At 44.2% G+C, this 26,893-nt stretch overlaps 1 protein-coding gene across 1 annotated transcript; it reads right to left on the reverse strand.

The window, feature by feature from the left end:
- Window positions 1-1,011: 1,011 nt before the first annotated feature.
- LOC134750572 (methionine--tRNA ligase, mitochondrial) lies at window positions 1,012-26,653 on the reverse strand. Its single transcript, XM_063685781.1, has 12 exons — window positions 26,335-26,653; window positions 25,462-25,560; window positions 23,017-23,198; window positions 20,880-20,999; window positions 20,471-20,579; window positions 19,277-19,395; window positions 18,390-18,526; window positions 12,297-12,502; window positions 6,564-6,758; window positions 5,011-5,129; window positions 4,731-4,889; window positions 1,012-4,072 (listed from the first exon to the last, which is right to left on the reverse strand). The coding sequence occupies exons 1-12, from the start codon at window positions 26,417-26,419 to the stop codon at window positions 3,941-3,943; spliced, it is 1,662 nt and encodes a 553-aa protein (XP_063541851.1). The 5' UTR covers window positions 26,420-26,653; the 3' UTR covers window positions 1,012-3,940.
- Between the last annotated feature and the right edge of the window lie 240 nt (window positions 26,654-26,893).

Below are 26,893 nucleotides of genomic sequence, written 5' to 3' on the forward strand. Positions count from 1 at the left end.
AAAACTTCTATTTCGTTGATGCGTAAATAAATTGACGTCTTAAAATTTCGGCAATTGTCTCGCGAGCGGCGAGTGCAGTCAGGTGTCAGGTGTCGGTGTTCGCCAACTTGAGCATTTACCTTGCACCGAATTTTGTAACATTTTATATAACTGTACTATTTGTAATCGTTCATACCTGTACTATACTCATCGGCTGCATTTGACTCGCTGTATTGGCTGATCGGATACAGGGTGAAACGTCAAAAATACCTTTGTAATGGTTTAAATTGTATAAAATCACTTACGAATATGTATCCTAAATCCTAATTTCTGGCAAGTATTTATTTCAAGGACACAAATACAATATTGACAAGACTTATAAACTATTGTGGCATGTAACTAAAATAAACTGAAATTACAGTCACATAATTTTAGTGGCGCTAACTATAACAATGATAAAACTTTAGCCTTTGTATTGCAATGAGTTTTTAAAACTTATCTTTGATCAAAATAGGGTAAACTATCTTATTACCGGCACCCTGCCAATATTTGGCACCTTCAACCTATCAGCAGTGACTTTCCTTCAGAACAGGTGCCAATTACTGGTAACTTTCGGTGCCAGTCATGGGTAGTTTAGCTAATTTAGCCTTGTTTTATTGAAGCACGACGTGGCCCCTTGTCCGATCGGCGTTCAGATATTAGTTGTACGTCTTCGTTGGGCTGTAAGTAGCTTAGTGTAGCGGAATGTTAGCTTTACTTGACCTGTTAGTCGTTATTGCAGTATTTCCATGCAAATATTATTATTTCATAAGCGTATTCGTAAATATAAATTGACTCCGATATATTTCATGTTTTATTTTTATTCCTTTACCGCAATTATGTTAAAACTCTACTGACTTCCATTACTGATTAGGTCTATAAACGTCAATTTATATAAATTCCGATTAAAGTGCATTTTCACTTTGATTGAATCACAATACTGACGATTAATGTCAAACACATTAATCGATTAATATCATATGTTTTAGTTAATCAAAAATGTCTGAACATTTTAAAATGAATATGGTTTCTTCATGAGTCCTTCATAGAGTCAGCCCAAGTTAAGTGCACCGATTTGGAAAGCGACAGAGTATGGCAGTGCACCGGACACTTCAAATTCGGTACCTATATAAATGATGTATTTTTTCTGTACCCGAAGATTCTTAGAAACAATATTCTTAGTAAGTATATCCTAATATATCTTATATATTCCAGAGCGTCGCCAAAGTGGTGCAGCTGCCCATTGGACAAACCCTGAAATCCCACGTAGGGTTACTTCTCAGGAATGCTCTAACGTTACTATTTTTTTAATAAGAACAAAAAATAAAAAATATTTTTTCAAAGTAGGTGCAATATAGGTGTAAATGCAAACAAGTAAATAATATAGGGATCTATCCTGGGCAAAAGGCACTGAAACACTGTTTAATTCAACAACAAATGTAATTACAATTAATATAAATAACAATCAGATTTACAAATAACTACACAAATGCACCACATATACATTGACTACACAAGTTGAGATGAAATGCCAACTCTTCAAATACAATACTAAAGTTAGCTAAGTGAACACATTGAGATATTATGGTAAGCTAGCCTATGATTAAGACGTCACCACTGCTGTCGTAGGCTGCGTTTCCACCAGAGATGTGCGAGGATGCGTAGCGAGGGATGTGTTTGTTAAGAACCAATATAATACCGTTCACTAGAGCTGCGCTGCGCTGAGCGACGACAGGTAACTCAAGTGATTCTATTGGTTTTTAGGATTCCGTACCGCAAAAGGAAAAAACGGAACCCTTATAGGATCTAGGCAAAAAATGACCATTCCCCTCCCTTTATCTCCGAAACTACTGGGTCTAAAATTTTGAAAAAATACACAAAATAGATCTTTATCTATAGATTACACGAAAACCTATTAGAAATGTGCAGTCAAGCATGAGTCGGACTTAATTATTCAGTTTTTGATCAGACCCCTGCGGGTTTTTTAAAGACATTTCACTCACGTTTCACATAAAAAATACATTGTTTAAATTGTGCAATGTACGGAACCCTTGAAACGCGAGTCCGACTCGCACTTGGCCGGTTTTTTTAACAAACACATTCCTCGCTACGCATCCTTGCACATAATATTAATGTTTATTTGCCGCCTTCAAGTTGCAAGGTGTCAAGCTTTGGTGGGGTGCCGGAAATAGGGTAGGTTATCAATCCTATATGGAACATACACTGGTAAATCTATTTATTAAACATTAGGTTTGACAAGAAAATAAATACACAAGTTAGAATATACCATCTCAAGTCTGTATTATATGCGGCAAGCGGTGGGCGTTATAATAATTATTTATAATTTGTTTAATGTGTTAACAAATCAGTATCAACCTTTTAAACGCCAAGTATAAGACTTATAATCAATTTCTGGAGGACTTGGTCACTTTTTCATTCGTATTACATTTATACATCTATTTCATTTAATAAATTATATTTAGCTGTCGTACTGATAAAACGGACAATGACTATAGTTTGCATGTTGCAGTTGCAACATGACTACATAGGTACATTCGGCAAAACTATTGGCTAGCACCCCTGCATACATACTTGCATGTAGAAGTGCTATGCTAATAATAGCTTTGCTGTGACGTACAGTCGAAGGCAAAAATATCGATCCAGACAAATGGCTCAAAAATATGTGAACACGACTTTATTGTCTAAGGTGTAAAAACGTATACATATTTTTGAAACTTTGGGAATGTATATATATTTGTGCCCTTGACTGTAAAGCCTGACCAAGAATATATGATCACGCGCCATGTTGTGGAATTTCACTGGAACTAACTTTTTCATACTATACTAAACTGTCACCCTATACATGAGAATAACAGCGCCCTCTTGACAATAATCATATATTACTGGTCGGACTTTACATGGATTTGTGTACAGTCGAGTTCATAAATATGTATACATTTTTACCCACTTATTGCAATGGATTAAGGTGAAGAAATGTATACATATTTATGAATTAACTGTACATACGTTCAGCTTTTAAAATACCTGCTACACCTTCCATATAATATGTTATTGCACTACTCGTATCATTAAACAATCCCAGTAACATATACACTACACCCAACAGTCTACGGATAGACAAGAGATCGTCGCTGACACCTTCATTCGGCATTGTTTTCATGAACATATTTTATTTTATGGCCTCAGTATAATTTCTAACTGTTATTGAGCACCCAAGAAGCTTGAAATATTACATTCTCTGTCTACCAAATTAAGGGTTTATTGTACGATGTTTTTAAATTATATTTTTTTAGTATTAATGGTACACTTTTTACTGGATATCCTCATATACAAAATGAGGATTCGTGGTAAAAATATTAAATGCGCGGAATTCGTCTTTTCGGGTTATTCCCACTAGTTACCACCAAGTTGATACCAGTGGTAACTACTGGGATTTTTTTTCCGCCTTTTACCACTAGTTACTACTGAGAATTATTGGTAAAAGGTCAGATTTTTTTTTCCAGCGGCGCGGCGCAGTGGTAAACGGTGGGAAAGAAATTCCAGTAGTTACCACCGGTAACACCTCGGTGGTAACTAGTGGGAATAACCCGTCTTTTTTTGCGGCGGAGCAGTTTACGTGTCCACGTGAACAACGACCTAATGTCCAAGGTTTTAGATCACATCTTTCAGTCCCTCCCCATATATTTATAATCTATCGGATAGTCCAGTCAGAATTGAATATATGCCAAGTGGCCAAATGTATCGGAAGACACTTATTTTTATGGTAACAAAGATGTGGTGTGATATATTTAGCCACTTTGGTCGTCACTAATCACTATCTATTTAGTTTCGTCAAGCTAAGTAGTACCTATGTACACTTAATGTCAGCAAGTACTCAATCAACCTTGGTGTCCCCCCCCCCTCACTGCGCGGCTTTCTTCTTGTTCTGCGGCGCGGGTTTGTTGTCGCGGTAGACGCGGGGGAACAGCACGAACTTGCCGCCGCGGATGTTCTTGGTCTCGTGGATGGCCCCCACCACGAGCCACGACGGCGTCTACGGACAAACACTACATTAATATTATAGAAAGGAACAAAATGCCTTAATAACATCCAAACATATACATATGCATAAACTAAAAAGAGTACCCTAAAAATAATTACATATATCTAATGTGATGGACCAGGAATGTAATTATATCATTAAATCTTTAACAGTACAATGCTCTATAATATTGTCTTCGGTTACCGCGATAGTTACTCATGAAATAAAACTATGAAAACGGATTATATCGCGTATATTGAATTTATAATACATCCCGACGTTTCGAACCCTTTACAGCGTTCGTGGTCAACGGGTGACTGAGGAAAAATTATTATTTTAAAATTATTATTATTTTATAGTCTATGATTGTTCATTATTTTTAGTATGTGGGTATTTTTGCACTTTGTAATTTATCCTCAGTCACCCGTTGACCACGAACGCTGTAAACGGTTCGAAACGTCGGGATGTATAGGTATTATAAATTCAATATACGCGATATAATCCGTTTTCATAGTTTTATTTCATGAGTACAATGCTCTGTTGGTTTGATATGTTTCCCCACAAAAATGTTCCATATGAGAAAACCGAAACAACGTAACCATAATACGCTAATACCTTGCGTTATGGTATGAAATAGCTTTTTACATGCAATAAAATCTACAATGCTTACCTCGCAATGCTCCCAGTTCCTGCAATCTTTGGGGATCTGTAGCCGGTCCAGCAGACTGGTGGCCAGCTGCGGGATGACGGGCTGCAGCAGTATGGCGGACACCCTCAAGGTCTCCAGAGCCAGGTGTAGCACTACATCCAGCTCTCGTTGACGATTCTCCTAAAATTATTAATGGGCCGATTTTTATTTTGTTGTCGATATTTTTTAGTTCAGATTTGATTTTGGCCATATAATATCCGTATTTACTTCCGCTGTAACATACATACATATACGTAATTACCTTACGCAGTTCCCAGGGCTTGAGAGCTTCGAAGAACAGGTTGCAGGCGTGGAGGGTGGCGATGATCTCGTCCACCGCCTTGTAGAACTGGTACGTGGAGTAATATTCTCGGCATTGGTCTAGAAACATACGCAGTCTTTTATTTTCATTTATTTTATTACACTCACCTCTCGTATCCCAGAGACCCTTATAACATAAGATTGAGGCCAATATGCTTTCAATGTATAATAATATCTTATGTTTTAATATATAGGTAAGTTAGTATGATATTTCTTTTTTATATTTATTTTCTTTATTGGATAAACAACAGAAGTACTTACAATAATAGTAAATGATAAGATACATGAAATAAAACTATGAAAACGGATTATATCGCGTATATTGAATTTATAATACATCCCGACGTTTCGAACCCTTTACAGCGTTCGTGGTCAACGGGTGACTGAGGAAAAATTACAAAGTGCAAAAATACCCACATACTAAAATAATGAACAATCATAGACTATAAACTTTAAGGCTGGTTGTACATGCAAAATCGGTTCATAAGGCTAGTTATACACTACAATTATTTTCAAGTAAAGATATATATATACGCGATAAAAACTACGCCGGCTCCAACCCTACACCACGGACCCGAGAAGATTTAATTCCCTCCTAAATTGTAGGAGGGTATCCCAATATGGGACCGGCAACAAACTCGGCGGGACACATCTTTTCAAAACATCAGAATGTCCAGCATCATCCAACACTACGGTCTCACAGTCTATGTCTCGCTTGCTCCTTTATCAGGTGGACTACAGGATCCCAAGCTGGTGGTAGAGAAAAGCCATCTTCCCTATTAAAGTTTGGATATTTCTTAATCTCAATGGCCTCGCGCAGCATTCTGGGTATGTAACGCTTCTCCTTGGCAAGAACCAGAGGCTTATCAAACTTGATTGAGTGATTGGCTTTATCCATGACATGCTCACAGACAGCAGACCTAGGTCGACGGTGCTTGACATCAGCTATGTGTTCCTTCACCCGAGTGGAAATGCTCCGTTTCGTCTGCCCGACATATGATAGACCACACTCACAGTCCAGCCTGTACACTCCTGCAATCTGTAGAGGGGTATTGCATTTTACAGGCCTCAGATAAGATACAGTTCAAAACATGTGCACCTACTTCTTAAAACTCTCTCACTAAGAACTATACATAATACAGGTAAGGTACTTAATGCTACAATAAACGATTAAACTTAACGCACACTAGAGAAACAAGATACACAAGGAAGTTAAGTTGTCTCAGCTAGAATTTCAAACTTGCTTTTGAAAACGTGCTCTGTTTGTGTTGAAAATGTCTACGGCCGTGAATAGTTTATTTCAATAAATATCACAAAATATAGACTGAAATTATAACCATCTGTACTGTAAATGTAATTACGAGGCACTAAGTGCCGATAATGTATATTTTGCTTTATAGGTATGGATTTAGAATTGATCTGGCGATTTCTCAACTGCAGAGTTGAGCGGCCTCAACCTTGTACAGTAGGGTACCCGCCTCGCGGGTCTGTTACCTGGTAATCTTTCCACTCGTGTTAGTAACGCTTGCGTGACATCCCGCCTCGCGAGTTGTGCCGCTTCGTCTTTGTGCAGCGCGGGGAACTCGCCTCGCGGGTTGAGCGCGGCGCCGCAGCAGCGGGACACCAGGTTACCCAACGTGTCCGCCAGCTCCGAGTTCACTATGTTTATTAACTTTGTCTCACTGTAATCTGAAAAAAAAAAAACATGTCCATGTTAATAAGTAAAACACTCAATGCATCTGAGCCGTCTTCAAAACTATTCTAAATTTCAAATCGATAGCGTATTTCGAGATATTTAGCGATGTGACAGACAGACGGACGGACAGAGTGCAGAAGGGTTCCTTTTTACCTTTTTGGTACCCTAAAAAGAAAGTAGCTCTAGTGATAACCATAATATAGTCCGACAAACCAATTTAGTCTGTAAAAAAGCCCGCCGAATAAAAAAAAAGTATACGCAAAGGGTCGACTTCTAATACGAATTACAATATCGCGCTTTTTTCCATCGACAACCGGTGTACCGTTTACCCGACAAATCGGCTCCTATACAATATGTACCTATATTAGCATCGCTTCCAAAATATTTGTATTTAAACAAACAAATCTAAATCTCTCAAATATGAGTTTGTAGAAAACAGTACTCGGGACAAATTTTGTATAAAATATATAGTACTCGGGACAAAGTTTGTATAGAACGGGACTGGGACAAAACGGCGCTTATTAAGAACTTACTGGCGTCGCTAAAGATGTATACTCGTTGACACCGTCTACAGGCCAACAGGAGGCAGATGTGTATTGGAGAGAGATATAACTACTATCTTGGGTCAGAACTGCGCCTATCGTGTATCGTATACTTACTGGCATCGCTATGTAGCGTCCCCTCTCTGAGCAGGAAGTATCTTAGAGCATCGCCAGTGACCGGAGTACGCCTCGGACAGACGACGTTGCCTAGAGACTTGGACATCTTGACGCCGCGGACGGTCCAGTGCGCGTGCACCGCGAGCGCGCGCACTGCGCCTATCGTATACTTACTGGCATCGCTATGTAGCGTCCCCTCTCTGAGCAGGAAGTATCTTAGAGCATCGCCAGTGACCGGAGTACGCCTCGGACAGACGACGTTGCCTAGAGACTTGGACATCTTGACGCCGCGGACGGTCCAGTGCGCGTGCACCGCGAGCGCGCGCACTGCGCCTATCGTATACTTACTGGCATCGCTATGTAGCGTCCCCTCTCTGAGCAGGAAGTATCTTAGAGCATCGCCAGTGACCGGAGTACGCCTCGGACAGACGACGTTGCCTAGAGACTTGGACATCTTGACGCCGCGGACGGTCCAGTGCGCGTGCACCGCGAGCGCGCGCACTGCGCCTATCGTATACTTACTGGCATCGCTATGTAGCGTCCCCTCTCTGAGCAGGAAGTATCTTAGAGCATCGCCAGTGACCGGAGTACGCCTCGGACAGACGACGTTGCCTAGAGACTTGGACATCTTGACGCCGCGGACGGTCCAGTGCGCGTGCACCGCGAGCGCGCGCACTGCGCCTATCGTATACTTACTGGCATCGCTATGTAGCGTCCCCTCTCTGAGCAGGAAGTATCTTAGAGCATCGCCAGTGACCGGAGTACGCCTCGGACAGACGACGTTGCCTAGAGACTTGGACATCTTGACGCCGCGGACGGTCCAGTGCGCGTGCACCGCGAGCGCGCGCACTGCGCCTATCGTATACTTACTGGCATCGCTATGTAGCGTCCCCTCTCTGAGCAGGAAGTATCTTAGAGCATCGCCAGTGACCGGAGTACGCCTCGGACAGACGACGTTGCCTAGAGACTTGGACATCTTGACGCCGCGGACGGTCCAGTGCGCGTGCACCGCGAGCGCGCGCACTGCGCCTATCGTATACTTACTGGCATCGCTATGTAGCGTCCCCTCTCTGAGCAGGAAGTATCTTAGAGCATCGCCAGTGACCGGAGTACGCCTCGGACAGACGACGTTGCCTAGAGACTTGGACATCTTGACGCCGCGGACGGTCCAGTGCGCGTGCACCGCGAGCGCGCGCACTGCGCCTATCGTATACTTACTGGCATCGCTATGTAGCGTCCCCTCTCTGAGCAGGAAGTATCTTAGAGCATCGCCAGTGACCGGAGTACGCCTCGGACAGACGACGTTGCCTAGAGACTTGGACATCTTGACGCCGCGGACGGTCCAGTGCGCGTGCACCGCGAGCGCGCGCACTGCGCCTATCGTATACTTACTGGCATCGCTATGTAGCGTCCCCTCTCTGAGCAGGAAGTATCTTAGAGCATCGCCAGTGACCGGAGTACGCCTCGGACAGACGACGTTGCCTAGAGACTTGGACATCTTGACGCCGCGGACGGTCCAGTGCGCGTGCACCGCGAGCGCGCGCACTGCGCCTATCGTATACTTACTGGCATCGCTATGTAGCGTCCCCTCTCTGAGCAGGAAGTATCTTAGAGCATCGCCAGTGACCGGAGTACGCCTCGGACAGACGACGTTGCCTAGAGACTTGGACATCTTGACGCCGCGGACGGTCCAGTGCGCGTGCACCGCGAGCGCGCGCACTGCGCCTATCGTATACTTACTGGCATCGCTATGTAGCGTCCCCTCTCTGAGCAGGAAGTATCTTAGAGCATCGCCAGTGACCGGAGTACGCCTCGGACAGACGACGTTGCCTAGAGACTTGGACATCTTGACGCCGCGGACGGTCCAGTGCGCGTGCACCGCGAGCGCGCGCACTGCGCCTATCGTATACTTACTGGCATCGCTATGTAGCGTCCCCTCTCTGAGCAGGAAGTATCTTAGAGCATCGCCAGTGACCGGAGTACGCCTCGGACAGACGACGTTGCCTAGAGACTTGGACATCTTGACGCCGCGGACGGTCCAGTGCGCGTGCACCGCGAGCGCGCGCACTGCGCCTATCGTATACTTACTGGCATCGCTATGTAGCGTCCCCTCTCTGAGCAGGAAGTATCTTAGAGCATCGCCAGTGACCGGAGTACGCCTCGGACAGACGACGTTGCCTAGAGACTTGGACATCTTGACGCCGCGGACGGTCCAGTGCGCGTGCACCGCGAGCGCGCGCACTGCGCCTATCGTATACTTACTGGCATCGCTATGTAGCGTCCCCTCTCTGAGCAGGAAGTATCTTAGAGCATCGCCAGTGACCGGAGTACGCCTCGGACAGACGACGTTGCCTAGAGACTTGGACATCTTGACGCCGCGGACGGTCCAGTGCGCGTGCACCGCGAGCGCGCGCACTGCGCCTATCGTATACTTACTGGCATCGCTATGTAGCGTCCCCTCTCTGAGCAGGAAGTATCTTAGAGCATCGCCAGTGACCGGAGTACGCCTCGGACAGACGACGTTGCCTAGAGACTTGGACATCTTGACGCCGCGGACGGTCCAGTGCGCGTGCACCGCGAGCGCGCGCACTGCGCCTATCGTATACTTACTGGCATCGCTATGTAGCGTCCCCTCTCTGAGCAGGAAGTATCTTAGAGCATCGCCAGTGACCGGAGTACGCCTCGGACAGACGACGTTGCCTAGAGACTTGGACATCTTGACGCCGCGGACGGTCCAGTGCGCGTGCACCGCGAGCGCGCGCACTGCGCCTATCGTATACTTACTGGCATCGCTATGTAGCGTCCCCTCTCTGAGCAGGAAGTATCTTAGAGCATCGCCAGTGACCGGAGTACGCCTCGGACAGACGACGTTGCCTAGAGACTTGGACATCTTGACGCCGCGGACGGTCCAGTGCGCGTGCACCGCGAGCGCGCGCACTGCGCCTATCGTATACTTACTGGCATCGCTATGTAGCGTCCCCTCTCTGAGCAGGAAGTATCTTAGAGCATCGCCAGTGACCGGAGTACGCCTCGGACAGACGACGTTGCCTAGAGACTTGGACATCTTGACGCCGCGGACGGTCCAGTGCGCGTGCACCGCGAGCGCGCGCACTGCGCCTATCGTATACTTACTGGCATCGCTATGTAGCGTCCCCTCTCTGAGCAGGAAGTATCTTAGAGCATCGCCAGTGACCGGAGTACGCCTCGGACAGACGACGTTGCCTAGAGACTTGGACATCTTGACGCCGCGGACGGTCCAGTGCGCGTGCACCGCGAGCGCGCGCACTGCGCCTATCGTATACTTACTGGCATCGCTATGTAGCGTCCCCTCTCTGAGCAGGAAGTATCTTAGAGCATCGCCAGTGACCGGAGTACGCCTCGGACAGACGACGTTGCCTAGAGACTTGGACATCTTGACGCCGCGGACGGTCCAGTGCGCGTGCACCGCGAGCGCGCGCACTGCGCCTATCGTATACTTACTGGCATCGCTATGTAGCGTCCCTTCTCTGAGCAGGAAGTATCTTAGAGCATCGCCAGTGACCGGAGTACGCCTCGGACAGACGACGTTGCCTAGAGACTTGGACATCTTGACGCCGCGGACGGTCCAGTGCGCGTGCACCGCGAGCGCGCGCACTGCGCCTATCGTATACTTACTGGCATCGCTATGTAGCGTCCCCTCTCTGAGCAGGAAGTATCTTAGAGCATCGCCAGTGACCGGAGTACGCCTCGGACAGACGACGTTGCCTAGAGACTTGGACATCTTGACGCCGCGGACGGTCCAGTGCGCGTGCACCGCGAGCGCGCGCACTGCGCCTATCGTATACTTACTGGCATCGCTATGTAGCGTCCCCTCTCTGAGCAGGAAGTATCTTAGAGCATCGCCAGTGACCGGAGTACGCCTCGGACAGACGACGTTGCCTAGAGACTTGGACATCTTGACGCCGCGGACGGTCCAGTGCGCGTGCACCGCGAGCGCGCGCACTGCGCCTATCGTATACTTACTGGCATCGCTATGTAGCGTCCCCTCTCTGAGCAGGAAGTATCTTAGAGCATCGCCAGTGACCGGAGTACGCCTCGGACAGACGACGTTGCCTAGAGACTTGGACATCTTGACGCCGCGGACGGTCCAGTGCGCGTGCACCGCGAGCGCGCGCACTGCGCCTATCGTATACTTACTGGCATCGCTATGTAGCGTCCCCTCTCTGAGCAGGAAGTATCTTAGAGCATCGCCAGTGACCGGAGTACGCCTCGGACAGACGACGTTGCCTAGAGACTTGGACATCTTGACGCCGCGGACGGTCCAGTGCGCGTGCACCGCGAGCGCGCGCACTGCGCCTATCGTATACTTACTGGCATCGCTATGTAGCGTCCCCTCTCTGAGCAGGAAGTATCTTAGAGCATCGCCAGTGACCGGAGTACGCCTCGGACAGACGACGTTGCCTAGAGACTTGGACATCTTGACGCCGCGGACGGTCCAGTGCGCGTGCACCGCGAGCGCGCGCACTGCGCCTATCGTATACTTACTGGCATCGCTATGTAGCGTCCCCTCTCTGAGCAGGAAGTATCTTAGAGCATCGCCAGTGACCGGAGTACGCCTCGGACAGACGACGTTGCCTAGAGACTTGGACATCTTGACGCCGCGGACGGTCCAGTGCGCGTGCACCGCGAGCGCGCGCACTGCGCCTATCGTATACTTACTGGCATCGCTATGTAGCGTCCCCTCTCTGAGCAGGAAGTATCTTAGAGCATCGCCAGTGACCGGAGTACGCCTCGGACAGACGACGTTGCCTAGAGACTTGGACATCTTGACGCCGCGGACGGTCCAGTGCGCGTGCACCGCGAGCGCGCGCACTGCGCCTATCGTATACTTACTGGCATCGCTATGTAGCGTCCCCTCTCTGAGCAGGAAGTATCTTAGAGCATCGCCAGTGACCGGAGTACGCCTCGGACAGACGACGTTGCCTAGAGACTTGGACATCTTGACGCCGCGGACGGTCCAGTGCGCGTGCACCGCGAGCGCGCGCGGCGGGGCGCGGCGCGTCGCCATCAGGAACGCCGGCCAGTACACGCCGTGGAATCTGAAATTATATTGTGGCATCACTCACACTGCGTGCGCACACGCACACCACTACTCGTCAACCCGTCCAGTCCAGGCGACAGCGGGGCGAAGAAGACGCGCGGAGGCGGAGGGAGCCACCGCGGACCGGCTCCCAGGTCGGGACGCGGAGCCTCGGAGCGCATCCGATCGCCTTCGACGCAGAACCTGTGCCGCTCTGCCCCGCCGCTCACGCTTAAGAGCCCGTAGTCGATTTGAAAACGCGCGAAGATACGACTTTTACACAGTAACCGAACGCCGGCCGCTGCTTGAAATAACGCGACCGCCTAAACAATATTGATACTTTCGCAACATTATGCGTCACTTTATAACTTTAATTAGGTTAAAATAAAACTTTCGGTAAATTTGATATAATCGTTTATTACTCTTAACAATTTACCTATGTATTCATATAATACATACAAATTATATAGCATGATGATAATGATTTGCACTAAGGCAATATCTTATATATATATAATCATCTTACTCGCGTTATCCCAGCCTTTTTGCCACGGCTCATGGAAGTCTGCTGGGGTCCGCTTGGCAACTAATCCCAAGAATTGGCGTAGGCACTAGTTTTTACGAAAGCGACTGCCATCTGACTTTCCAACGTTCCAACCCAGAGGGGAAACTAGCCTTTTGTTGAAATTTGGTATACAGATAGTTTGAATCCCGGGGAAGGACATAGAATACTTTTTATTCAACAACTCACCCTTTAAGGGGGTGGAAATTTGTATGGGGAATCAATAAACGCTGAACCGATTAAGATGAAATGAGGTTATAGTTTGAGTCCTGGGGAAGGACATAGGATAGGTTTTACCCCAGAAACGGGGCGGGGGGGGGGGGGGTAATGGAAATTTGTATGGGATCCAATAAAACCGATTTGGATGGAATTTGATATTATGGAGATAGTCTTAATCGTTGGGAAGGGTGTATAATAATTTTTATTTCCAGTCATCCTCTTCTCTTCTCCGCTCTTCTAACACTCGCTCAACGTATTGTTGGTTGTACGATGAATACTGCTCAAGACCTGGAACACCTGGAGTGCTTCTGGGTGCAAAGGGTCAGGGGTAACACTCGCTCAACGTGCCGCTGGTAGAGTATGATGGGGAAAACTCTAGACCTGGAACACCTGAAGTGCTGCTGGGTGCAAAGGGTCAGGGGTAACACTCGCTCAACATGCCGCTGGTAGTGTGTAGCGTACGATGGATACAGCTCAAGACCTGGAACACCTGGAATGCTTCTGGGTGCAAAGAGTCAGGGGTAACACTCGCTCAACGTGCTGCTGGTAGTGTATGATAGGGAAAGCTCCAGACCTGGAACACCTGGAGTGCTGCTGGGTACAAAGGGTCAGGGGTAACGGGTAACACTCGCTCAACGTGCCGCTGGTAGTGTATGATGGGGAAAGCTCTAGATCTGAAACACCTGGAGTGCTGCTGAGTGCAAAGGGTCAAGGGCAAAGGGTGGGTAACACTCGCTCAACGTGTTGTGGGTAGTGTATGACGGAGACAGCTCAAAACCTGGAACACCTGGAGTGCTGCTGAACGCATCGGATCAGGGGTAAAACTCTTTTAATCTGGTTGGTTGGTACTGAGTATGCTGTAGGCAGGTTAAGTTCTTCAAGACCTGGAACACCTGGAGGGCTGCCAGATGAAGCAGGCACCTGCCCAGAGCTACCACACGTTTAACATGCAGTAGGTACTGGGGATTAAAAGGGGGTGGAAGTTCTGATAACAATAAATGAACCTGAGTTCCACTAAGTACAGCCAGGGTTCATCATCAGCTCTATCTTGGGTACTGCTCTCCCATTTGCTCATCAAGACGTGTCAGAAGACCAAAACAGCGTGTGCCTATATTGCACCAAACCTGAGTTCCACTAGGTACAGCCAGGGTTCAGCATCAGCTCTATCTTGGGTACTGCTCTTCCAAGTGTTCATCAAGACGTGTCGGAGGACCAAAACAGCGTGTGCCTATGTTGCACGAAACCTGAGTTCCACTAGGTACAGCCAGGGTTCAGCATCAGCTCCATTTTGGGTACTGCTCTCCTAATTGCTCATCAAGACGTGTCGGAAGACCAAAACAGCGTGTGCCTATGTTGCACGAAACCTGAGTTCCACTAGGTACAGCCAGGGTTCAGCATCAGCTCCATCTTGGGTACTGCTCTCCTAATTGCTCATCAAGACAGACCAAAACAGCTTGTGCCTATGTTGCACCAAACCTGCGTTCCACTAGGTACAGCCAGGGTTCAGCATCAGCTCCATCTTGGGTACTGCTCTCCTAATTGCTCATCAAGACGTGTCGAATAACCAAAACAGCGTGTGCCTATGTTGCACGAAACCTGATTTCCACTAGGTACAGCCAGGGTTCAGCATCAGCTCCATCTTGGGTACTGCTCTCCTAATTGCTCATCAAGACTTGTCGAATAACCAAAACAGCGTGTGCCTATGTTGCACGAAACCTGATTTCCACTAGGTACAGCCAGGGTTCAGCATCAGCTATATCTTGGGTACTGCTCTCCTAATTGCTCATCAAGACGTGTCGGAAGACCAAAACAGCGTGTGCCTATGTTGCACCAAACCTGCGTTCCACTAGGTACAGCCAGGGTTCAGCATCAGCTCCATCTTGGGTACTGCTCTCCTAATTGCTCATCAAGACGTGTCGAATAACCAAAACAGCGTGTGCCTATGTTGCACGAAACCTGATTTCCACTAGGTACAGCCAGGGTTCAGCATCAGCTCCATCTTGGGTACTGCTCTCCTAATTGCTCATCAAGACGTGTCGGAAGACCAAAACAGCGTGTGCCTATGTTGCACCAAACCTGCGTTCCATTAGGTACAGCCAGGGGTTAGCATGAGCTCTATCTTGGGTACTGCTCTCCCAAGTGCTCATCAAGACGTGTCGAATAACCAAAACAGCGTGTGCCTATGTTGCACGAAACCTGATGTCCACTAGGCACAGCCAGGGTTCAGCATCAGCTCCATCTTGGGTACTGCTCTCCTAATTGCTCATCAAGACGTGTCGGAAGACCAAAACAGCGTGTGCCTATGTTGCACCAAACCTGCGTTCCATTAGGTACAGCCAGGGTTCAGCATCAGCTCTATCTTGGGTACTGCTCTCCCAAGTGCTCATCAAGACGTGTCGGAAGACCAAAACAGCGTGTGCCTATGTTGCACGAAACCTGATTTCCACTAGGTACAGCCAGGGTTCAGCATCAGCTCCATCTTGGGTACTGCTCTCCTAATTGCTCATCAAGACAGACCAAAACAGCGTGTGCCTATGTTGCACTAAACCTGCGTTCCACTAGGTACAGCCAGGGTTCAGCATCAGCCCAGCTCTATGTATACTAAAACCTTCTCCAGAATGTAACAAACACTTTTCTAAAAACCGCATCAAAATCGGTTCAGCCAAATGCGAGATAATCGCGAACAAACATACATACATACATACATATACATACAAACATACGGGTCAAACTGAGAACCTCCTTTTTTTTGAAGGCGGTTAATAAACAAGTACTTACAACCCAAGGATTAAAGTTTCTGGTCGCAGTTTACACGCACACAGTACAGCCAAACACGCAAACAAATATAACTTTTTACACGGCGAGCGACGCACACAATGATAAATAACTTCGTCGTCGTCGATGCAACGTGCGGAGCCGATCAACAAACGTCCTGCCTCTACCAGCTCCCGCGAGGGACAGGCCGCGAGCGCGTGTCACCGATTTTATACCAGTAAGAGGGGAAGTTTTTAAAAAATCGTCAGAAAATAAAAGTTGCAATTTAAATAAAATGAAGTACAGCAACAGTTTAAGTAAACATTGCAGATTATTTGAGTATGCAATCTACGTCGAAAATAAGTAGATTTTCGGTGAAATTGTCACTTGTTTTGAGGTCATTTCTGTAGAAAATTGAATTCGTTTAACTTTCATTTCCTCGAATTCTAAGTCATATAACAACAATGTAATCTGATAAACCTAGAGTACAGAATATGTGTAATACAAATTTACCATTTTTAGCAGTCCAAACTTTACGAAATTTACAAATAAGAGCATCAAAGTCAGTGCTTTATACGCGTTTACCTAAACGTCCATCAGAAAAAAATTCATTACTAATTTAGTAAGCCTTTTTTCAAAAAAATGATCTGATAAACCTAGAGATAAGAAGTCGTGCTAATAGAAACCAGTACTTGTTATTTCAATTAGGTAACAAAAGGTGTACAATTTCACAGAAGAAATCTATCAACTTTACAGTTTAGCGACTAAAATCGTAACCGGGCTCTTAAGCTATCGCAACCTATCGCTCGTTCGCTATCCTATAAATTATATTTATACGTGAAGTTCGCGTTTGATTTAACAATCATATAGATAAGAACCCACAACATATATATAGTCCTCCATATCGGGTCCGACAACGGCGACCTTTACGATTTCCTCTGATGGCTCGCAAAACCGAACTTTGTTATAAATATCCGGATTATCCTGTGGTGTAGGCCACACCCTGTATAAACACCTATCTCCCATCGTAGGCCACACCTTGTACAATACCTATCTTCCATCTGAGTGCATACGTCACACTCCCATATTTAGCATTCACGCTCCGATGAACACAGACAAAGGAAATCTATTTTAATTCGATTATTACGCATCAATTAACACGAACAAAGAAAGATGTGTACGTTTCACTAGTATATAAGGCCAACATTTTACAATAAAGATTCATTCTATACTCAACTCTAGTGTTGTCATTATACCCCTGGACGTCCCACACTTCAATCCGGTCGCACTGTACACAAAAAAGCTGCCCTTATTCGTTATAAATGTAAACTTCCGTTGAAGGCGATTTTGATCCAGGTGTTCGAGTCGAGCTTCTTCGAAAGTGGCTACACATTCTCTTACCTTATTGCGCCATTCCGGTCTCTTAACCGCAAGCTCCTTTCGACGTTCAGATGGAATGTTGCAAGCTTTAAAATATATGGCGCTTCAGCGCATTTTTATATCGCAGAAATTATCCCCCGTGACTACGTTTCCCATCCTTGAGTTCCGAATAGAAAACGGATTTAAAAAGTCTACTTATTGCAATAAAAAACGAGCTGCAAATTGCGTGCGCACATTGTGAATGGAATTCATTCATGAAAGAATGAAGGGCTTTCGAGCAGGCTATCTGGAACCAAAGGAATTCAAGACGTTACCCATGAGCTCCATCATCCGGCACATGGAGATGGAGGAAAAAGCTCTTGTGTAGGTAACGGATCTTTCCTAGCAGGTACACAAAAAATCCCTATAGGCCGAAGTGTGTCCGCAAGGGCCCCCGAAAACCATAAGATTAATTCATTCATAAAGTGGTCATGCAATTTTGCAACTCGCTGTACAATATGCCTTTTCTTGAACTTAAAAGCACGTATAATAAAATGAATGTAATCTCTGTGTCTTGATTTTTGACACAAATTGAGAATTATCCAAGAACTCCCGGTTTGAGCTTTTTACTGTCCTAAACCTTTCTTCCTTTTGTGAAGCGTTTGCATACTATAACCGACGGACTAAAAACAATATATAATTTTGTGCTGCGTTTTGGACAACATTTCAGCATTTTATTCCAAAAATTTACACTAACTGCTACTCATAGCGTTGTGATCCTGCCGGTGAGTAAGGTTGCCAGAGCTCAACGAGGGCGCGGAGTGTTAGGGTCGGCAACGCGCATGTAACTCCTCTGAAGTTGCAGGCGTACATCAGGCGGGCCGGATGCTTGTTTGACACCGACGTAGTATAAAAAAAGTTCGTCTTCTCCTTACAGTTTTGAGGATGGCCATCGAGATCTGAAAACGGGGGAAGTATAAAGGATATAAAATAAACAGCATGTGATACTTGCTTGAGTATATCCTTCCCCACGACGTGCACGTCGGCGGGCCACGCTCGCCCCCCCTCGTCCGGATATCCGGCCGCGGTGAGGTAGCTCACCAGCGCGTCCAGCCACACGTATATGCTCTGCTCTTCATCCCCTGGCACCTGGGGGAATACGCTACATGACTAATTTTCATTAATGGTATTAATCGATCAGGTTTGTTTTTAGGATCAAAATAAATATCTATATAGGACCCGTTGCATTAAAGCAATACAAAAGTCAGAAATCATAGTCAAAGTCCGACAGTCGTACTTCCCTCGCGATACGCTCCTAACAAAACGATAAGCGAACGTGACGTCGAGTTCAGTGGGAGCCCATTTTGAATGTATGGACATAATAAGAAAATTGCGTTTTTGTCGGTGAATTATTGCGTTTATGTATGTAGTTGCCGTACAATATTTTATCTGATAAAATGTAAGGAATCGAATGATACCCTTACTTTTTTCCTTTTTGGAAGTTGAAAAATTACTTAATTTTTGAAACTTTTCGAGTCCTGTATTTTTGTATTATTTCCATATATTATTTTAATATCTACATTATTGTGATAAATTGCTCATTTGCTATCTATGTTACTAGATTTTGTTATAAAATTCAACATGTGTCATTATCCCTATTGGACACTTATTAGAGATCGACGAGTTTCATTGACCGAAGCGTTAGCGAAGGTCTCCGTTTTAACTTGAGCAAAATGCTTTCGTATGTCCGGATGTTCTCCTCTCCGGGTCGCAATTTTCAACCGTTTCTCGTAAAATTTTGTGAAAAAAAATCGATTGCAAAAAAATTGGCATCCTAAAAAACTTGAATTTGGTGATTTTTTCTCAATTTCCATCGCTTTAAAGACTGTTTGAACTTACCCGGATAGCCCAGTGAACCCGCGAGGCGGGTCGACTGACGGAGATGTCGGGAAAATAAGTTTCCCGCTCCAACTGTTCCTGCAACTGCTTTTGGAACTTGCCGGGCGTTATTACTCCATCTAGAATAATATAAACTAAAAATATGAAGAATTGCTTCTAAACATGCGCAATTTTATATTTGAGGTGAGGGAACTCATCGATTACTTTTTTTTTGTTAAAGCACAACGAATTAAAATTCAAAAACATGATAACCGCGGTCCCGAGCACGCACATCCATCTCGCTCACGCTTACGCTCAATGAGAGTGAAAGACGAACACGAACCTACGGGGCTTTAAACAATCACTGTAGCACAGAATAAGTAAATAGTATTATCATACAGAACGGCCACGCCCCGCCCCGCCCCGACTCGAATGCCCTCGCCCCGCAACCAGGGACCGGCCCGCTATCCCTTATCGGGGTTTTATAAGGGTATTGCATAAGGCTTAACTCACCATACCCTTTGCCAGAAGAAACCCTTTGTTTTGCTTTTAAAAACCCTTATATAAAGCTACCACATTTGAGTAATCGGTAGCCCAAATACCCTTACAAAACCCTTATGATCCGCTCACCAACACCTTGCATATTGCTTATAAGGGTTAGCCTTATAAAGGGCTTCCCTTTTAGCATATAAGCGTGCTAATTTAAGTCGTCTACCTTGTTCATAAAGCACACATTACTTCGAATCCGACCGATCGTCGGCGGCGACGGCGGCGTTCTTTGACTAGGCACGTATTTTCTTTCCTTTTCATACACTACCGTAGATATATACTAATCCTGTCTCTTTCACGCAAAGGGAAACCTTTATAAAAAGCGCTTAAAGATAAGGGTAACCCTTATTAAGGGCTAGCCTTATTTTTAGTTAGCTTTTCGGTAAGGGTTAGTCAAAGGTAAGGGTATGAATGGGCTTGCAGTTCAAAAGGGAAAGTCTTTCAATGTGTTAGCCGTTTTTAAGTGTTGCCCATTGAAAGGGTTTTATCGCGGAAAGGGTTGTCCGGTCCCTGCCCGCAACACCAGATTGACGGCCGTTCGCCGGCCGCTCAGTACTAGTTTTAAGCAACTCACTCACACTATGACGCATGCCGCGTGTACAGACGTGCCGTTCACACATAGAAACGCGAGTGATGTATAGCGTGTCCGCCCTGTGACTGTAGTACCTGTTTTGAGCCACCGCTGTAAGTGTTCCCGGAAGGCGCTCAGACGAAACATGTAGTTTGGTTCCTCCGTCCACTCCACCTCGTGCCCCGACTCCACGGACACCTTCACCTGTACACACACACACACACAATACTGTTATGTGGCTCACGTGGCTGTAGGTACACACTCGTCGAGTCTCGGCATCGCTCCGATCCAATTGGAGAAGCGCGAGACGAGACGAGGAAGAGCGAGGCGAGAAGGAAGCAACATGTACACACTCGTTCTCGGCCTGTCTCGGGGACTCTCGACGAGTGTTCAGTCCACATTACAATAACCACCTTGTTTGTGTCCCTTCTACTCGTTAGGGCACTAGAATTATCACACGACGGAACAACGGACGGACTAGTGAGAACATAAAAAGCGTGTCACCTTCCGTCCGTTTTGCACGACCTCCCTCGTGTGAGCCTCGGGCACGAAGCTCTCATCGCTGACACTGTACCAGCCCGAATACACGGCTTTGTAGATGTGATCTCCCTCTACCAGCTCGTTCTGTAATAGAAGAAGAAGAAGAAAGACATTTATTCCATAAAGCACACATACACAGGACAATACGATAAAAGAAATAAGATGCTTAAAAAAGGGAATATAAAAAGAATAGCAAAAACAAAAAAATTATAATAGAAGATATCGTCAGAAATTTCACTGAAATGGTACGTTGTAACCTTTTGAAATTGGCAAAAAATTTTTAGCTTAAAAAAAACTCGCAACCCATTCGCGATATTGTGCGAGGCATATGGGACGCATTTAAAGTCACGCACACGGTCACTTGGCCTACTTTAGGCTGCGTTTCCTTCAGAGATGTGCGAGGGATGCGTCGCGAGGGATATAATTGTTAATAGCCGAGTCCACACAGAGCGAGCATACGCGCGAGGCAATTTCCTCGCGCACAAATCGGCCAGTGTAGACGTGCCTCGGCCGAGGCAGCGCGCGACCCGGCTAATAACCAATAGAATCACTTTATTTACCTATTCTTGTAATGCAGCTCTAGTGGACAATATTCTATTGGTTTTTCAAATTGGTCAAAAACATATATTGAATTTTAATTATTTTAGGTAGTAAAATTCAGTAAAGAAATGCATGCATGCTGAATTGCCGATATTCTTGGTGTCACATGCGTGCTTTTATACTTTGTGTAAGTGTTTTTGGGTCTTTGTTTTTTTTTTTTGAAACAATCAGTCTTCATTCAGTCATTTTCGTTGTCTTATTTCTGATGTCACGCTTATATTTTTGTATTTTATCAAATAAATAAAAAAAGTTGAGTGCTATCTGTATAATTATCTTGAGAAAAATTCAAAACTCACCCTATACAAAAAGCTCCACCCCGTCACATTTTTTGGGGGCAAAAAACAAGATGACGAAAATAATTTATACCCATTAAACATTTCCAGTAGCCATGTTTATGGCAAAATAAATAATTTCAAATTAAAAATCTTAATCAAAAAGTTCTACTCTTTCAATATACCTATATTATGTATTACTATGTTACGAAAAATGTACCTACGTGTACTATGTAGCTATACCTATAGGTACAAATTATGACCCATTAAGTGCAATTTCCGACGGAATGCTTGTTACTTTTCCTTGTGCTATCGTGACAGTTTTTCTCCGACCTTGACTAGTAATTTCACTGACGTCAATGCCGAGAAGCCATTTTACCAATGCTAATTTTTTATTTTTTATTTATTGGTTCACCAACAATTGTTTACACTTTGTTAAGTATAACTACAAAAGTTTAAACTATTATCGCTTAGCGTAACAATTACTTAAAGGTAAACACCACATGCATTGAATGAAGTAAGAAGACTACATCTACGTGACATATTTTACAATAATAATAATAATGCATTAATTATAACAGGGACTAATACTGTTTACAATCGAAATTAACTATCCTATCGTGAGACATATTTCAAGATGTTTAGATGATAATGAAATACCAACATGTTACATAGTATAGTAGGTACTTTGCATTTCATTATGACTCATTGATATAGGTATGAAGCAGCAGAAAAAAACGTTCTCGAAAAACATGCAAAAAGATGATTAAAAATTCGGTCACATCATAGTTATCATACACAGACAAGAGCTTATCGTCCAACACTTTCAGATGGCTAGTAATGACTTTTTCTCACTGTGCACAATTTACATTTTTTTTTTAAATTAGCAATTTAGACCTTTACTGAGCTGTAGTGTACTTGTTCGCTGAGGTAAATGCTACTTAAAGGTTGTCTAGAAGAGATCGTTATTTTTAGCGATAAGAACACCTATTGTTTACCTATATGTACTTGAGTTGCTGCAGGGGCGTAGCTAGAGGATATGGCGCCCGAGGCAGTCACCAAGTTTGCGCCCCCTGACGACTGACAAAAGTTTCCCTGCTGCTGCCTTCTGCCCATTTTGGCGCCCGGGGCACTTGCCCCATCTGCCCCCCTAGTTACGCCACTGAGTTGCTGTATTGTTTTCTGTTGAGGTATACAATGAAGGTACTTGTATTGTATTGTATACGTACCCAGAAGTGAGTCACAGCCTTCTTATGTCTATCCTCCGTAGTTCTGACGAAGTCTGTATGTTCCACATTGTACTCTGCGAAGAGACGGCGGTATTCCTCGGAGATTGTTGAGCAATAATCGGCTGGTGCCTGTCCGACTTTCGAGGCCGCTTGCTGGATCTTGGTACCGTGCTCGTCCGTGCCTGAACGACAATAATAGTCTTAGAAAAAAAACTACTATTCCTACATATTAGCTAAACCAAAGAGGTATTGTACTGACGTAGAAATGTAAAGTCTAATGTACGAATCCCACCAAACGGGCGGAGTCGGCGCGCATTTCACATTTAGTACGGCCGGTCGGCTGTTCGCGGATGCGGTCGGCTCCGGACGGACTCCATGGCTTCTGCCATACATAATGTATAGGCACATTTAAAATGCGCCACGGCGCGGCCCGACTCCGGCCGGTCGGTGGGAATCGTACATAAGAAAGAATCGTGCCCGTAAATTTGACAGCTGAAGTAGATGCTGCTATAGCATCATATTCTATATTCTGGTGTGCAAGCAACTTCCTGTTATATTAAGTTTTATAAACAATATTAAGGAAGCAGGTAAGTGGAAAATGACACGATTTATAGATCACTGACAGTGGAATATTAAACATTTTAACAATTTGCAGCTCTATTCAGTTAGTATTTAAACTGCTTTTGTAATGCTGGTTTATTTTCATATCACTCTTCAAGATTGTTATAAGAACTTACACAATAACAAGCAGTCTGTGTTTTTCTGCATTTGCATAAAGATGTTTGGCTTATGGCCGCACACTATGGAGACGGAGCATGAGTACTTATAGTCGTTATCCTGAGTAATGAGGGACCGAGGAAGAAGATAAAGATGTTTTCCACATCATTTGCTCTGCGGCTGGAGAAACTCAAATTTCAACCCTTACTGATTATAAATGCGTAAGTAGGTATATATCTATCTCTATTTCATATTAAGGTAATTTTTGTCCCAGGAAAAAATGAGAATAACAATTCTACATAGACACACTTGTGGGCAAAAGCATGTATAGAATATTTGTATTAAAAAAATGTGCCTATATATTTGAAATCGAAACGTAAAACAATAGTGTGCAGACAGGCAACATTCAGTCACCTCATAATGTTTACAACCTGTTATAAAGATAACAGGTAAACCATAAGTAATGTCATTACATTTCAATTGTGGCTCATTTCAACTGGATTTGTCTAAATTAAACAAACTACACAAGTAACCATAAAACACTCATAAACCGTACATTATGTGTTGTACTCATTCACAACATATTACATTCTCGTATTAGACAATAAATGGATAATATAACGATGCACTTAAAAATTTTCCTTATTGAGAATCCACAAAGTGAAGCCTTTATCTGGTCAGGATGCACTCAAAGTTAAATGCTAATGACCCTCTTGTGGCAGATTAGTTGTGCTAAATATATATCCCTTCTCTAATGGTCTCATTGCAACATTCTCTTTTTTTTTTATTATAAACTGATTGGCGATTGGCCCTAGTCACACCTGATGGAAAGTGAAGACAGGGCCTAAGATGGAGCTCACCGGTTCAGTAACAGCCTATTCACTCTTGTTTTAAAGAGACCGAGGTCATATTGATCAGGGAATACAGATGGCGGGAGCGCATTCCATTCCTTAGCCGTCCGTACTAAAAAGGAGGAGGCAAAACGTTTCGTCCGAACGAATGGAATGTGGACTACGAACGGGTGCATTCGCTCCCCGCGCTGGATGTCCGATGATGGAAAGGGGAAGGTGGGATCAGGTCGTGCAGTTCCTGTGCGCACTCCCCAAAATGTATCCGATAGAACACCGATAGGCAAGCGACTCGACGGCGATGCTCAAGGCTCTGTATCCTTATGTTGTCTTAAAAAGTCCAGTCTTAACATTTAGTCTCATTTGAAATATGATACATTACATTACAAAACAAAAACCTTTTTTTTTCTTCCTTTTTTCAAATAAAGATAGATAAAGATAAAAAATATTTATTCATGACGATCACAACACATGTACAGACAACAACAGCAATAAAAAAAGAAATCGTTAAGTGTGCATCACGAAATGGACCCAACTCAGCATAATGCTAGCTATAAAGCCAGCGCTGGTCTTGCGTAGGGCCCATTTGGTGATGCCACGACAGATAAACACATAAAGATACATATTAAAACATTACAAAAATATTAACATTAAACTTAAAATTACAAAAATATAAAAGGAATAGTTAAGGAAAACAAACAGCAAAAAAATATACAGAGAAAACATAAACAAAAAACATGAAATTTGTGACTGTTAAAATGGATGATTATGGGCTGTCTAACAATTCTAGCAAACAGGTCTTAGTCTTGTCTAATGGACATTTTGGCAGTGGCTCCTAATCTCATAATGCAACCTTTAACAACATTTAACTTGGCATTACCTGTGCTAAATAAGACATTGCAGTTGGGGTCTGTCAGCTTCTCGAACCTTTGTATGGCATCTGCCACCACCGCAGAGTACAGGTGCCCTAGGTGAGGGGCTGCAACAAATAATTCACTTATAAGAACTAGGCTAGAAATGTATCTTGCGCTTTGTTACCACTTTCTATCAGGTGACATTACGGTCTATCAAGGACTGGTCAGTTTGTTTTAAAAGCACACTTACACTGTTACTTCCTGTCAAAAAGTAACCTCCGAGTGCATCACTGTGACTTATTTACAATTACTTTTTCTGAATTAATTTATTAGAAATAATTTATAGAAGAGCATGAATGCTGAAAAAGGATACCTAATGATATTTAAAGAGGGTGAACGGGGAGAGAAACTGTTGATAAAATTGCAAATAAAGATACATAGGTATGAAGACAAATATTCAGTACAGATGTTGAAAATAATAACATCATTATTTCATTATGAATTTTTTTTTTTTATGAAATAGGAGGCAAACCAGCAGACGGATCACCTGATGGTAAGTGATTACCGCCGCCCATGGACACCCACAACACCAGAGGGGTTGTAAGTGCGTTGCCGGCCTTTAAGATGGGAGTACGCTCTTTTCTTGAAGGTCATATCGGTCCGGAAATACCGCAGGCGACAGCTTTTAATAGGAACTCCAGTGGATTTTCTCTCATTACAAAGTTTATTATAAACTTAGGTATACCTATTTGTATCATAATTAACTTATTAATATCTAGCAGGGATTGCGACGCCAAATTGACTACGACCTCAAATTGGATTGGAGCTATAGCTTAAAATAATGTACATAAAAATAGCCAGTAAAAAGTCAGCAAAAGAGCTTTAATGAAACAACTTACCGGCATTCACATAGAAGATCGGCGTAGAAACGAAAAATGGTCTTTTTTGAACAATAGAAGAAAATAATCGTAATGTTAATCTCATGTTTGTTTTGGAAAACCACAAGAAAATAACCTCGAAGGAACAATTTATGAGAGAAAGGTCACTCAAAATAAATGCACTTGCCGCTTATCTCTGTCTGCCGACAATGTAAACTGTTATAGCATCGCATGAGATAACACAAGACACCTCTGTTTGATAATTAAAATGAAAATTTTCTTTCAAAAGGAAAACATTTCCACGAGACAGCAGGCAGACTGGCACAGGCAAAAGCATTATGATTATGAAAGTAATTTAGGAATCGCTTTTACTAAAGCATTTTTGTTGAAAATGTTAGGTAGTTAATTTATCTGGGTTATACGTTCTGCGTTCCGATTTACGTACTGTTTGACAACATTGCGTCAAATGTCAAATATTATGAAAAGATGATACTTGGATTCACTTGAATTACAAAATATTTTAAAACATGTACCAGCTGTATTTACGATACGCTATGATTTGATTTTTAATTACAATTTA

Source organism: Cydia strobilella, chromosome 20 (assembly GCF_947568885.1).
Source record: "Cydia strobilella chromosome 20, ilCydStro3.1, whole genome shotgun sequence".
NCBI classification, from domain to species: domain Eukaryota; kingdom Metazoa; phylum Arthropoda; class Insecta; order Lepidoptera; family Tortricidae; genus Cydia; species Cydia strobilella.